Source organism: Ranitomeya imitator, chromosome 2 (genome assembly GCF_032444005.1).
Source record: "Ranitomeya imitator isolate aRanImi1 chromosome 2, aRanImi1.pri, whole genome shotgun sequence".
NCBI classification, from domain to species: domain Eukaryota; kingdom Metazoa; phylum Chordata; class Amphibia; order Anura; family Dendrobatidae; genus Ranitomeya; species Ranitomeya imitator.
Window position 1 is genome coordinate 157,501,836 of NC_091283.1, and position 16,094 is coordinate 157,517,929.

Genomic DNA, 16,094 nt, shown 5'->3' on the forward strand with positions numbered 1-16,094 from the left:
GTCTCATCTGACCAGAGAACATTCTTCCAAAACGTTTTAGGCTTTTTCAGGTAAGTTTTGGCAAACTCCAGCCTGGCTTTTTTATGTCTTGGGGTAAGAAGTGGGGTCTTCCTGGGTCTCCTACCATACAGTCCCTTTTCATTCAGATGCCGACGGATAGTACGGGTTGACACGGTTGTACCCTCGGACTGCAGGGCAGCTTGAACTTGTTTGGATGTTAGTCGAGGTTCTTTATCCAACATCCGCACAATCTTGCGTTGAAATCTCTTGTCAATTTTTCTTTTCCGTCCACATCTAGGGAGGTTAGCCACAGTGCCATGGGCTTTAAACTTCTTAATGACACTGCGCACGGTAGACAAAGGAACATTCAGGTCTTTGGAGATGGACTTGTAGCCTTGAGATTGCTCATGCTACCTCACAATTTGGTTTCTCAAGTCCTCAGACAGTTCTTTGGTCTTCTTTCTTTTGTCCATGCTCAATGTGGTACACACAAGGACACAGGACAGAGGTTGAGTCAACTTTAATCCATGTCAACTGGCTGCAAGTGTGATTTAGTTATTGCCAACACCTGTTAGGTGCCACAGGTAAGTTACAGGTGCTGTTAATTACCCAAATTAGAGAAGCATCACATGATTTTTCGACCAGTGCCAATACTTCTGTCCACCCCCTTTTTTATGTTTGGTGTGGAATTATATCCAGTTTGGCTTTAGGACAATTCTTTTTGTATTTTTTCATTTAAGACAAATTACATGAAGATAACAAAGAATTTGTGTTTGCAATCATTTTCTGGAAGAAACTGAGTATTATCTGACAGAATTGCAGGGGTGTCAATACTTTTGGCCACAACTGTGTAATAGTACCACACAGTGTCCGAATAGTGTAATAGTACCACACAGTGCCCATGTAATAGCACCATATAATGCAATAATACCACAGTGCCCATATAATATAATGGTACCACATAGTGTCCGAATAGTGTAATAGTACCACACAGTGTCCGAATAGTGTAATAGTACCACATAGTGCCCATGTAATAGCACCATATTATGCAATAATACCACAAAGTGCCCATATAATATAATAGTACCACATAGTGTCCGAATAGTGTAATAGTACCACGCAGTGCCCATATAGTGTAATAATACCACACAGTGTTCATATAAGAGTACTACAGTGTCCGTATAATATAATACTACCACACAGTGCCCATGTAATATAATAACACCACACAATGCCCATATAATAGTACCACACAGTGCCCATATAAAAGCACCACACAGTGCCCATATAATATAATAACACCACACAGTGCCCATATAATATAATAACACCACACAGTGCCCATATAATAGGTCTGCATGGCTGTTGTCCGAGGAGGAAGCCTCAGTGCCCATATAATATGATACCACACAGTGCTCGTATAATATAATAGTACCATACACTGTTCATATTATTATTAGTATTTATTTATATAGCACCATTGATTCCATGGTGCTGTACATGAGAAGTATAATAGCACCACACCCACACAGTGACCCTATTGTGTAATAGTACCACACAGTGCCCATATATTAGTACCACACGGTGCCCATATAATATACTACTCGTATAATGTAATAGTACCACACAGTGTCTGTATAGTGTTTATAGTACCACACAGTGCCCATGTAATAACACCACACAATGCCCATATAATAATACCACACAGTGCCCATATAATACCACCGCACAGTGTCTGTATAGTGTTTATAGTACCACACAGTGCTTATGTATTATAATAACACCACACAATGCCCATATAATAATACCACACAGTGCCCATATTCGCCCAGGGAAGCCTCTCCTTTAGACCCTAAGCTTTGGAGTTTCCCGACTGCTTGGGACACATATGAATAAGATGTTCTGTGCTACTGCAATAGCAGCACAGTCCCTTGACACGACAAGTTCCTGCTGGTGTTCACCCAACTTGAGACGGTCAAGCTGCATGGATTCAGAGGTTATAGCCGGCGTAGATGACCGAGTATTAGGCGGCTTTTGAATAGACGTAGTTAGACAAAGGGTTTTCTTTTCAAACACCAACTCTCTGGAACGTTCCTGGAACCTGAGGCCGATACGGATGGACAGGCAAATCAGGTCGTCCAAAGCGACATAGAAAATAGAAAGGTCAGTTCACCCACTAGATGTCCAAGACCGAAGCACGGAAAGACTGCAGCAATAGCAATCCATTAAGGAAAAGATATATCCTTGCAATGACTAAGAACCATAAGATTCGAAACGTGTCTTGGGGGCTGGAGACATATATGCTGTATACTATTTTACAGTATTTTTCAATAAACTACGAATTTTATGATACAAGCAGAGCTGGATATACCTTTTCCTTAATCGATTGCTAGTCCAAAGTGACAGGAATGTCTTGACCAGCCAGTTAGTCTATAATTCCTGCGGACTATTCTCCCAGAATGCCGCCACCAGCGCCTCACTATTCCAGCCAAGTTTGGAGGACAGTGTGCGGAGCTGGACTGCATATTGACCTACAGTCATACTTCCCTGATGCAATTTGAGGAGGGAAGATGCTGCAGATGTGACACAGCCCAGCTCATCGAAGACCTTGTGGAACGCTTCTAGGAAGGCCTGCTGATTTGAAATCCCAGGATCTCATCTCTCCCATAGGGGACAGAGCCAAGCCAGGGCCTCTCCTCCCAAGTGAGACCTCAGGAACGCAATTTTAGCCAGATCTGAGAAGAACTGGTAGGCCAGCAGTTCGTAGTGTAGGGTGTACTGATTAATAAACCCCAGGCACTGCTTGGAATCCCGTGGAAACATGGCTGAGCAGACAGAAGAGGAGCATGTCCCGTTGCATAAACTGCAGGCAAGGTGGTCACTGTATCAGCTGCAGTGATTTGGAACGGGATGGATGAGGCAGTTGACGACAAGGCTTTCAGATGAGTATTTGCTGTCCGCAGATAGGACAGGATGTTGTCCTGCTCATCTTGTTCCCGAGACAGCTCTTGGAATAACTCCAGGAGGTGAGAAGTCTTGGGATCAGCGGGTTCCAATGCCTGAGTAAACTTAACGCAGATGGTTTGTGGAACAACTACGCTATGGCCTTGGGAGAGCATGTAGGGGCATAACTAGGCGAACAACGCAATACCTGCTGTGATAACACGACATGCTGATCCCAAAATTCAGGACAGCAGACCCAAACTCTGAGACCAAGGTTGGACTGGATACTGATGGTAAGCGCAAGTACTGATTGAGGTACCACCGGAGCGGTTTCGCAATGGTCTCAGACAAGACGGATTTTGGAAAGCAAAACTGGTATAGATTTAACTGGACTGGTACAGGGACCTGATAACAAGCTAGCAGTCAGACTAATTACAACTGTTGCTCAGGCACCTCCCAACAGGTGGAGGTGCCTTAAGTACAGTGCTTCCCAGCTATAGGCTGAGGGCACAATAGGAGTGTGCACTGTCTCTTTAAAAAACATGCCCTAATCGTACTGCCAGAGCAACTGTGAGACATGCACCGACCCTGATGCACAGGGTCCGCAGCGGAAGCAGGAGAGCAGTCGTGGTGGTGAGTATCTCAGCGTCTCTGCAGGGACGCTGACACAGGTGTTCTAGTACTACACAGTGTCTGTATAGTGTAATAGTACCCCACAGTGCCCATTTACAATATGTCACAAAATTGAGAACACAGCTCACATTTTTGTACATTTTATTATATCTTTTCATTGGACAACACTGAAGATATGACAATTTGACACAATGTAAAGTAGTCAGTGCACAGCCTGTGTAACAGTGTACATTTGGTGTGACCTTTAACCCCTTCATGACCCAGCCTATTTTGACCTTAAAGACCTTGCCGTTTTTTGCAATTCTGACCAGTGTCCCTTTATGAGGTAATAACTCAGGAACGCTTCAACGGATCCTAGCGGTTCTGAGATTGTTTTTTCGCGACATATTGGGCTTCATGTTAGTGGTAAATTTAGGTCAATAAATTCTGAGTTTATTTGTGATAAAAACAGAAATTTGGCGAAAATTTAGAAAATTTCGCAATTTTCACATTTTGAATTTTTATTCTGTTAAACCAGAGAGTTATGTGACACAAAATAGTTAATAAATAACATTTCCCACATGTATACTTTACATCAGCACAATTTTGGAAACAAAATTTTTTTTTGCTAGGAAGTTATAAGGGTTAAAATTTGACCAGCGATTTCTCATTTTTACAACAAAATTTACAAAACCATTTTTTTTAGGGACTACCTCACATTTGAAGTCAGTTTGAGGGGTCTATATGGCTGAAAATACCCAAAAGTGAAACCATTCTAAAAACTGCACCCCTCAAGGTACTCAAAACCACATTCAAGAAGTTTATTAACCCTTCAGGTGCTTCACAGCAGCAGAAGCAACATGGAAGGAAAAAATGAACATTTAACTTTTTAGTCACAAAAATTATCTTTTAGCAACAATTTTTTTATTTTCCCAATGGTAAAAGGAGAAACTGAACCACGAAAGTTGTTGTCCAATTTGTCCTGAGTACGCTGATACCTCATATGTGGGGGTAAACCACTGTTTGGGCGCACGGCAGGGCTTGGAAGGGAAGGAGCGCCATTTGACTTTTTGAATGAAAAATTGGCTCCACTCTTTAGCGGACACCATGTCACGTTTGGAGAGCCCCCGTGTGCCTAAAAATTGGATCTCCCCCACAATTGACCCCATTTTGGAAACTAGACACCCCAAGGAACTTATCTAGATGCATAGTGAGCACTTTAAACCCCCAGGTGCTTCACAAATTGATGCGTAAAAATGAAAAAGTACTTTTTTTCACAAAAAAATTCTTTTAGCCTCAATTTTTTCATTTTCACATGGGCAACAGGATAAAATGGATCCTAAAATTTGTTGGGCAATTTCTCCTGAGTACACCAATACCTCACATGTGGGGGTAAACCACTGTTTGGGCACATGGTAAGGCTCGGAAGGGAAGGAGCGCCATTTGACTTTTTGAATGGAAAATTAGCTCCAATTGTTAGCGGACACCATGTCGCGTTTGGAGAGCCCCTGTGTGCCTAAACATTGGAACTCCCCCACAAGTGACCCCATTTTGGAAACTAGACCCCCCAAGGAACTTATCTAGATGCATATTGAACACTTTAAACCCCCAGGTGCTTCACAGAAGTTTATAACGCAGAGCCATGAAAATAAAAAATAATTTTTCTTTCCTCAAAAATGATTTTTTAGCCTGGAATTTCCTATTTTGCCAAGGGTAATAGGAGAAATTGGACCCCAAATGTTGTTGTCCAGTTTGTCCTGAGTACGCTGATACCCCATATGTGGGGGTAAACCACTGTTTGGGCGCACGGCAGGGCTCGGAAGGGAAGGCACGCCATTTGGCTTTTTAAATGGAAAATTAGCTCCAATCATTAGCGGACACCATGTCACGTTTGGAGAGCCCCTGTGTGCCTAAACAGTAGAAACCCCCCACAAGTGACCCCATTTCAGAAACTAGACCCCCCAAGGAACTTATCTAGATGTGTGGTGAGCACTTTGAACCCCCAAGTGCTTCATAGAAGTTTATAATGCAGAGCCGTGAAAATAATAAATACGTTTTCTTTCCTCAAAAATAATTATTTAGCCCAGAATTTTTTATTTTCCCAAGGGTTACAGGAGAAATTGGACCCCAAAAGTTGTTGTCCAGTTTCTCCGGAGTACGCTGATACCCCATGTGTGGAGGTAAACCACTGTTTGGGCACACGTCGGGGCTCAGAAGGGAAGTAGTGACTTTTGAAATGCAGACTTTGATGGAATGGTCTGCGGGCGTCACGTTGCGTTTGCAGAGCCCCTGGTGTGCCTAAACAGTAGAAACCCCCCACAAGTGACCCCATTTTAGAAACTAGACCCCCCAAGGAACTTATCTAGATATGTGGTGAGCACTTTGAACCCCCAAGTGCTTCACAGACGTTTACAACGCAGAGCCGTGAAAATAAAAAATCATTTTTCTTTCCTCAAATGATGTTTTAGCAAGCATTTTTTTATTTTCACAAGGGTAACAGGAGAAATTGGACCCCAGTAATTGTTGCGCAGTTTATCCTGAGTATGCTGGTACCCCATATGTGGGGGTAAACCAGTTTGGGCGCACGTCGGGGCTCGGAAGTGAGGGAGCACCATTTGACTTTTTGAATACAAGATTGGCTGGAATCAATGGTGGCGCCATGTTGCGTTTGGAGACCCCTGATGTGCCTAAACAGTGGAAACCCCTCAATTCTACCTCCAACACTAACCCCAACACACCCCGAACCCTAATCCCAACTGTAGCCATAACCCTAATCACAACCCTAATTCCAACCCTAACCCTAAGGCTATGTGCCCACGTTGCGGATTCGTGTGAGATTTTTCAGCATCATTTTTGAAAAATCCGCGGGTAAAAGGCACTGCGTTTTACCTGCGGATTTTCCGCGGATTTCCAGTGTTTTTTGTGCAGATTTCACCTGCGGATTCCTATTGAGGAACAGGTGTAAAACGCGGAATCCGCACAAAGAATTGACATGCTGCGGAAAATACAACGCAGCGTTTCCGCGCGGTATTTTCCGCACCATGGGCACAGCGGATTTGGTTTTCCATAGGTTTACATGGTACTGTAAACCTGATGGAACACTGCTGCGAATCCGCAGCGGCCAATCCGCTGCGGATCCGCAGCCAAATCCGCACCGTGTGCACATAGCCTAATTCTAAAGGTATGTGCACACGCTGCGGATCCACAGCAGTTTCCCATGAGTTTACAGTTCAATGTAAACCTATGGGAAACAAAAATCGCTGTACACATGCTGCGGAAAAACTGCACGGAAACGCAGCGGTTTACATTCCGCAGCATGTCACTTCTTTGTGCGGATTCCGCAGCGGTTTTACAACTGCTCAAATAGAAAATCGCAGTTGTAAAACCGCAGTGAAATGCGCAGAAAAAACGCGGTAAATCCGCCATAAATCCGCAGCGGTTTAGCACTGCGGATTTATCAAATCCGCAGCGGAAAAATCCGCAGAGGACCAGAATACGTGTGCACATACCGAAACCCTAGCCCTAACCCTACCCCTAACCTTAGCCCTAACCCTAACCCTACCCCTAACCCTATTCTAACATTAGTGGGAAAAAAAAAAATTCTTTATTTTTTTATTGTCCCTACCTATGGGGGTGACAAAGGGGGGGGTTATTTATTATTTCTTTTATTTTGATCACTGAGATAGATTCGGCGGGCGCACTGCGCATGCGCCCGCCATTTTGGAAGATGGCGGCGCCCAGGGAGAAGACGGACCCCGGCAGGATCAGTAAGTATGATGGAGTGGGGGGGAGCACGGGGGGGGTGGATCGGAGCGCGGGAGGGGTGGAACGGAGCACGGGGGTGGTGGAACGGAGCACGGGGGGGTGGAACGGAGCACGGGGGGGTGGGGTGGATCGGAGTGCAGGGGGGTGATTGGAGCACGGGGGAGCGGACAAGAGCACGGGGGGGAGCGGAGCACAGGACGGAGGGGAGCCGGAGCAGTGTACCGGACAGATCGGTGGCTTGGGGGGGCGATCGGTGGGGTGGGGTGGGGGCACATTAGTGTTTCCAGCCATGGCCGATGATATTGCAGCATCGGCCATGGCTGGATTGTAATATTTCACCAGTTATAATAGGTGAAATATTACAAATCGCTCTGATTGGCAGTTTCACTTTCAACAGCCAATCAGAGCAATCGTAGCCACCCCCCCTGGGCTAAACTACCACTCCCCCTGTCCCTGCAGATCGGGTGAAATTGGAGTTAACCCTTTCACCCGATCTGCAGGGACGCGATCTTTCCATGACGCCACATAGGCGTCATGGGTCGGGAAGGGGTTAAATAACTCTACACACAGCCATTAATGTCTAAACCGCTGGCAACAAAAGTGAGTACCCAATTAGCCATTTTTCCTCCTCGGTGACTGTGACTCATTAGTGTTACAAGGTCCCAGGTGTGAATGGAGAGCAAGTGTGGTAAATTTGGTGTTCTCGCTCTCATACATTCTCATACTGGTCACTGGAAGTTCAACATGGTTCCTCATGGCAAGGAACGCTCTGGGGATTTGTAAAAAAAAAAAAGAATTGTTCCTTTACATAAAGATGGCCGAGGCTATAAGAAGATTGCCAACACCCTGACGCTGAGCTGCAGCACGGTGGCCAAGACCATACAGAGGTTTAACAAGACAGGTTCCCCTTCAGAACTGGCCTCGCCATGGTCGACCAAAAAGGTTGAGTGCACCTTCTCTGCGTCATACTGTATCTAGAGGTTGTCTTTTTAAAATAGATGTAGTATGAGTGTTGCCAGCATTGCTGCACAGGTGACAGTGGTGGGAAGGTCCACCTGTCAGTGCTGAGACCATACGTCGCACACTGCATCAAATTGGTCTGCATGGCTGTTGTCCGAGGAGGAAGCCTCTTCTAAGGATAATGCACAAGAAAGCCCTCAGTTTGCTGAAGAGAAGCAGACTAAGGACATGGATTACTGGAACTATGTCCTGTGGTCTGATGAGACCAAGATTGGTTCAGATAGTGTCAAGCGTGTGTGGCGGCAACCAGGTGAGGAGCACAAAGACAAGTGTGTCCTGCCTACAGTCAAGCATTGTGGTGAAAGTGTCATAGTTTGGGGCTGCAAGAGTGGTGCTGGCTCTGTGGAGCTATAATTCATTGAGGGAACCATGAATGCCAACATGTACTGTGACATACTGAAGCAGAGAATGATCCCCTCCCTTTGAAAACTGGATCGTAAGGGCAGTATTCCAACATAACAACCCCAAACACACCTCCAAGACGACCACTGCCTTGCTAAAGAAACTGAGGGTAATGGTGTTGGACTGGCCAACCATGTTTCCAGACCTAAACCCTATTGAACATCTGTGGGCCATCCTCAAACGGAAGATGGATGGACGCAATGTCTCTAGCATCCTCCAGCTCCATGGAGGAGTGGAAGATGATTCCAGTGGCAACCTGTGATGCTCTAGTGACCTCCATGCCCAAGTCAGTGCATGAAAATAACGGTGGCCACATAAAATAGTGAGACTTTGGGAACAATTTGGCCATGATCACTTAGGGATGTACTCATTTGTGTTGCCAGTGGTTTAGACAATAATGGCTTTGTGTTGAATTAGAGGGCACAACAAAGTTACACTGTTATACAAGCTGTACACTGACTACTTTACATTGTATCAAAGTGTCATATCTTCAGTGTTGTCCTAAGGAAAAAATATAATATTTACAAGGATATGAGGGGTGTACTAATTTTTATGATCTACTGTAATATAATAGTAAAACACAGTGCTCACATAATAATACAACACCGTAACTATATAGTGTAATAGTATCACAGTGTTCGTATGATGTAACAGTACCACAAAGTGCCCATTTAAAGGGACTCTGTCACCTGAATTTGGAGGGAACAATTTTCAGCCATAGGGGCGGGGTTTTTGGGTGTTTGATTCACCCTTTCCTTACCCGCTGGCTGCATGCTGGCTACAATATTGGATTGAAGTTCATTCTCTGTCCTCCGTAGTACATGCCTGCACAAGGCAATCTGCTAGACTGGACTACAAATGGATATAGTTCATATACACATAGTAGGAACACCGTTAATGATAGTCCAGCATCCCAATCCATAAAGAGGCACAGTGTGTTCCTACTATGTGTATATGGACTATATCCATTTGTAGTCCAGTCTAGCAGTAGATTATATGTCTGTTTTACGGTTGGGTTTTGTTACGGGTGTTGGGGTATTTAATCTTATGTGATTTATGTCTTAGGCTTTATCTGTACTTGTACCGCGTTTTATAGTGTGCTTACCCTCTTTTTGTTTAGATTATGTGGCCATATCGGTGTGCATTACTGTTATCCCTATGTATTTTCCGTTCCCTTATGGCCGCTGCGTTGTTGCCCTTCTATATTCCCTTTTCCAACATGGCCGCGGCTGTACCGCGCCTGCGCGCCGCCCGCGTTCTTCCGGGTGCCACGTCTCCATAGCTACCCGATGGAGGATCACGTGGGGCCCCACGTGTTTCTTGCCTCGGCTGGCGATGTGAGCGCCTGGCGCGGTGGATCCGGTGCTCGGCGTGCGGCAGGCATAGCCCCTCAGGTACTTCCGGTTCGGCGCTATATAGAGCGACATGGTTCAGCAGGTCTTCATGCCCCCTGAGGAAGGAGCGTAGCGCTCCGAAACGCGCGTCGGGGTGGACTCGGGACCTCACACTGTGCCACTAGCAGGTAATTAGTATATACTTCTGGGGTCCTTGGCTATGCTGTAGGTGGCATTAATATTGGTTATACAGGGCGTTTTTGACCCTAGGATGTATATGGACATAGGCTACCATTGCTTTATATGGGGTCACTGATCCCAGTATTATTGATTTATGGCCAGGGGTCCCTTTATTACACAACATGTGATTAGTGCTACAGTGTTGGGTGTACGAGTCCTTTGGTTACTCTAGTACCGCCATATAGTGCTTCATTCTCCCTCTGTTTTCCATTGGTCTGTTCACTTGTTATATTTTATTGATTTGGATATTTAATAAACTTTGACTTTTTATGGGACTTCGTTTGACTGCAGCTTTTTTTGGAGTTTTTTCATATGTATGTTGGCAGTTTTCCCAGCTTATGTCCTGTCATACATGCCCTGAGATATTGTTGCTATTATGCATAAGAAATGGTATTTATTTTTGGTCAATGCATGGATTTCGTGTCTAACAACTCTGCTATAATGCAGTAGCATGTCTGTATAATGTTACAGTGCCATGCGGTGCCCATATAGTGTAATAGTGCCATACAGTGCTCGAATGTTATAGTGTTATACAATCCCCTTGTGATGCAGTAGTGCTATATAATGCAGTAGCATGTCTGTATAATGTTATAGTGCCATGCGGTGCTCATATAATGAAATAGTGCGCACACACAGCACCTGTATAATGCTGCACACCGTGGGATCACGGAGACACGATGTTTGGGGCTGTGGATGGCTCTGGGCCACCATATAGTGGCAGGTGATGCAGACGGACCCCGGTATCAGGGTGTCGGACATATTCCCGGGCGGTTCAGGGGCCCACATTCGGGATCGGGGCCTGGCAGCCGCTCTCTGCTTCCCTAATGCGTTATTGATTTTCTGATTAACCCCTTCCCTTCCTAGAAGCAACTAACTCCAAAAATCAATAAAGTTTATGCAGGGTGGGGGGTGGGTGCCGCTGTATGGATGTAAACTGACAGCTCGTAAGCCTGGTCTCGGAGGCAGCGTCTGTACAAACATGGGCGGCAGCCCACATAAGGACGCGCGGTTCAAAGGTAGCCATCATCTTCCATGGACTTGCTTCAAAAGTAATTGCTTCTGGTCTCCGGTGAGAACGACTGCAAACCGAGTAACAGACTTTCATAAACTAAGTTTTAACCCTCGCGGAGGCGGCGCTGACCCTCTGTTGTCTCTTCCAAATGTAATTCAGCAGACGCTCTCGAGCGTGAGGGCTTCAAAGCGCAGGTAGCGCCTCCGCGGCTGATGGAAATGCTACAGGGTCAGAGGAGAGCGCTCGGCTCGAATGGAAAACGTCCGGCCACCGGCTTCATTTTCTGACAAGTTGGAGCTTTTTACTTCTCAGAGATTGCGGCAGCCGGCTACGCCGCGGAGGGCGCTTTCCCTATCAGCGCGGTTTAATGTCTTGGCCTTTATGGAGGCGGCTCTGCTGGAGCCAGGGGATGAGTCTGGTCCTACAGACGGGAAATCACACTGATTGTACGTGATCTCGGGAACGCAGATACACCACCAGTGCGCCATTTTATGGGTATGGGGGCCACATGTGGCTGATAATTGGGCCGGCTGTGCAATCAGTTCCAATTGAATATTGACCTTGAATTCAGCAAGGTTTTAGGATACTGACGGCAGTCATTAAGGGGTCTGATGTCACAGCACAGGGGATGGCGCCGTACAGTACACACCAACGGGTTTGGGCAATGGTCTAATGTGCATGGGGGCCCTGGATAAGTGATTGACAGATATCAGACTGCTGATTGCATTGTTCTCCCAGAGATGTCACTCTGCGGCTTTCTTACAGAGAACCCAGGGGCGGTGGGCCGACAAAACGCTCCTGATTATGAGAGAAGTGGCCGAGATAGTAGCCAGCCGAACCACCTAATGCATATGGCGGCCTGAACCTCTGCGATGGTGTGCAGGGCCACGTTGGTGCGGGTGCCAATCTAACACCCCAGATTTAGACCAACCCCCAATCCCGGCTGTCGAACCCCCTGATCGCTGCATTCCAGAGTAACCATGGCAGGATTAAAGGGGACGTCCACCTTTTGATTGGGGGACCCCTGTGTAGTCATCTTGGTGACCAGGAAAGGACCTGAGAGCGATGTAAGTGTGGCCCCAACAGCGGCCTGTATCATAGAGATGGAAATAGCTTTTTTCTCTATATTTGTGCTGCAAAAAAAAGCAAAAAAAAAAACTGAAGCACAGTAATTTATATGCAGTCTGGAAAAAAAATGCAATTTCTCCCACCATGTAAAAAAATAAATGTTATGGCCGCTAATATGCAAAGGTTAGAGCTAAACAGGTCAGGACACTGAGAGGCTAAACCCTGAGATAGTAGGAATCGCAGCCCGCTGTTCTGTCCATGCTCCCTGCTTTACACTGCAGCTCAGTGACAAGTGTCAGCTCTGCAGGAAATCAGTAAGTGGGGGGAAGATTTCTGCTTATTCTCCTATGCCAAAACACAGGGAGCAATAGCCCGAAATTCACTGCATAGTAATGGAGAAAAGCATTGCAGGTTAGGGTTCTTTTAAACTCTTTATTACCGCAAATAGCCCCCATTTCATACCGCTCTTATTTTTTGGGGGGCCGTTTGATATGGGAGTGGAGCAATTAAATGTAAGAAATGGGGTTCATTTACGTCTTCCCCTCCCACTCCATGCTGCATTCCTACAGGGTCAGGTCAGATGCTCCTATTGTAATTAAGATACTAAAATATGCGTAAAAACCAAAAATACTAATCAGTCGGCGTCCGCGGGTCGGCTCCATAACCAGCACGATTGTTCATTACCTGCCGTCTGTGAATCCAATTACGGCTCATTAATGGCGGCGTGAGGCTGCGCGGCACACGGGTGGAATCCATATCGTAAGATAAATATTCCAGTCCGATCTGGGTAAACTGGCAGATAATGGCGGCACGGACGGGTCAGCGAGGTTTTATTAGCTCAATTAACGGGGAGTAAGAGAAGGCTTACACCGCGCTCTGCACGCCGGCGGGACTGAGCTGCCAGTAATGGTGTTATTAACCTCTCGCAGGCGCAGGATTTGGCTGCAGATTTCAGCTCCGTTCTGTGGTTCAAGTCTTTATTAATCAGCTGTTTATTGTGCTTAATCCGCCCGGGAACAATTCCTGCGTCTGGTCGCGGAGGCAGCAGAGTCAACACCGCACTCTCCAGACTCTGAAGGTGCAGCGAGCAGATGCCCCAGCCCCAAATACAGAGCGGCTGCCGACATCTGTTCTCATCTCCTCTGCCCCCTGAAAACACAAAACCGCTGTAATCCCCTCTAAACCAGGGTCAGTTGTGTGACATCACGCCTGGGAGATTTGCATCTGCAGTGCAGGCATATGGGGTCTGTTCACATCTTCAGGACCTGGAATGGATTTCGGAGCAGAAACCGGAGCAAAATTGGCATCAAATCTGCATCCAATTTTCTGCGGATTTTTTCTGCTGCATTTGCCTCATTATAAGTAAAGTTGAGCAAAACTATTTGTATGACCCCAGCCCAGAGGCCGTATCATTAGGCCATGGCCACCAGTCCAGAGCCCAGCAAACCTACTAGCCGTCATCGCCAATGCCTCTTCTGATTAGTAGGCCCTTCAATGTCATGACGCATGGCCTACTAATCAGAAGAGGGGCCGGCGATGCCAGCAGCTAGGAGGACGTTTGCTGGGCTCTAGTCCCGTGGCCATTGGCTCATAGTTCTACGAATCTTTTTGCTCAACTTTATTTACAAGATCTGCAACTTTTGAATACACTTTGTGTTTCAATTCCTCATTGTTTTCAAGATCTTTGCTTGCTTTATATGTCAGAGCTGAGGGTTTGTTACTAAGCATGCCGCCTTCCTAGCCATAGGCCTTAAAGTGGAAGTCCATGTATAGTTATAAGAATGGAGAAAGGCAGCTGCATACAGGGCGGTAGAAATGTCGCCGCTGGAAGTGCCAGTTACCAGCAGGGCCTACTGTTTATAGGCCTGTACACAACTCCCATAGGAAACTGAGGGCCACTGGAACGCCCAGGGTGCAGCTACGGCTAGTGTTTCTGATGCCTGGCTTGGCGAGAGAGTATGTCCAGACATCCCCTGTAAACGCTCCCAGTATGTCGAGACCACGGCTGGTCAGGTGCCGATTGGTATATCGCTCCTGGACACCTAATGGGATAGCACTGCTTCCTTGTGCCCTCCACTGCCTGCTGAGCCTGTGTAAAAAGGGCCACTTTCTAGTCAACCTGCAGGGCAGCCATGCACCCAGTGCAAGGTACCGTCATCAGCTCCCCGCACTACCCTGGGGGTCTAGTGGGTGCCCACCACCCAACTGCATGCAGAGCTAGAGCCTCATGTATGAAGTGCCTGCACCTTCTCACACTGTGAGACTGAACTGATCCCAGGGGCCACAATAAATAGGGAAATACATATATATCTGCCATGGAGGTCTGATACGTGCTCCACCTGTTAGGAGAATTGGGGTCCCCTTCTCCACACTCACACTCCTCATGAGCTCCTTAATGAGTTGCCACACAAGGGTCAGGAGACCCCTATCCTGCCAATATGTAGGGGTCTGTACTTACTTGTGCTTGCTCCCCAGCGCCTCCTCTCTGGCATGGAGAATACAAGTCTATGGCCAGAAGGTTGGGGGTCGCAATAAGCTGCATGTAGTCCACTCCCTGGTTGCCATCAGACTACATTTTTGTTTTTTTGGCATAAATGTCCAAATGCAATTGACCCTATAACACCATGATGGGATTGGGATATTAAAAATAACAGAACGGAGCAGCTATGAAGTGAGAGGCGCTCTGCACTCTCTGAATGCCATGAGTGCCCACCGGCTTACAGGAAAGCAAAACTATGCAAAATGTGACAATAATGAGGAGTGGACTCTGTACCTGGTGCATCATTGTTGTATGCTAATGCTGGTCCCTCCTTCCTAATTGAAATATGCAAATGAGGAGCTAGCATATGGGATGCCGGAAGGCCTCCGGTAAGGGCGCGCTCGCTGCTGAACGCCGGCGGGGTGAGCTCTTCTTTACCTCCGGTCTAGAGCGCGATCCTGTGAATACTGACTACGGGTGAAGGCAATGTATACATAAAACATCTGAGCGCTCGCAAAATTGAGTTGAAATGTGGAGCGAGATTGTTCCTGAAGTGAGACGAGGATGAGATTCACAACCAGTATTAAAATGATGCTTTACAAGACTGGAAGAGACAGGCGGCAAGTCAGGAGAGCGGCCGGGCGAGAGCGCTCGTTACCGAGGAATGCCCCGTAACAAACCCTGAGAGGCATTAGGCCCGTACAAGACTCCAGCCTCTACATGAAAGGACTAACTGTTCCAGTCCAGTGACAGCAAGCAGAGGTGGCGACAAATTCTAACAAACCTAAAGAAATTAGTCCGGAAATGCACAGCAGCCAATCAGGTGTTAGCGGTAACTATCCCGCTGTGATCAGATTGGCTGCTGAGGATGAGTCCGGCTCCGCTCAGGGTCCTGGTCACTACTGTATATGTCAGGGCTGTTACCTGTTGGGTATATAGCCGGCATCGGTCAGCAGGGCAGCCTGCTCTGCATCTCTGGGGAACCCGTGTAGCACCCAGCCGCGGGTGGCACAGTCCAGTCTGCTGAGCCGGTCACTCAATATCCGCAGCACAAGGCTGTCCGGCACTACAGAGGGACAAAAAGAGAGAGTGAGAGACGGAGAAAGGGAGAGAGAAAGGCAGAGAAAGGAAAAGACAGAGAAAAGGAGAAAGGGAGAGCGACAGAGAAAGGAAGAGAGAACACAGGGAAAAAGAGAGACAGAGAAAGACAGTGAGAGAC

General features: G+C 46.8%; 2 protein-coding genes across 2 annotated transcripts in view; one reads left to right on the top strand and one right to left on the bottom strand.

Moving 5' to 3' along the window:
- The window catches only part of GTF3C4 (general transcription factor IIIC subunit 4), a 121,858-nt gene that overhangs the window by 75,871 nt on the left and 29,893 nt on the right, over positions 1–16,094 (top strand). The window lies entirely within an intron of this gene.
- Positions 1–16,094, bottom strand: part of AK8 (adenylate kinase 8) — a 93,220-nt gene that overhangs the window by 17,591 nt on the left and 59,535 nt on the right. Inside the window, exon 11 of the mRNA XM_069747587.1 lies at positions 15,800–15,941. Coding sequence (XP_069603688.1) covers positions 15,800–15,941 — 142 coding nt within the window. The remainder of the gene's footprint in view (positions 1–15,799; positions 15,942–16,094) is intronic.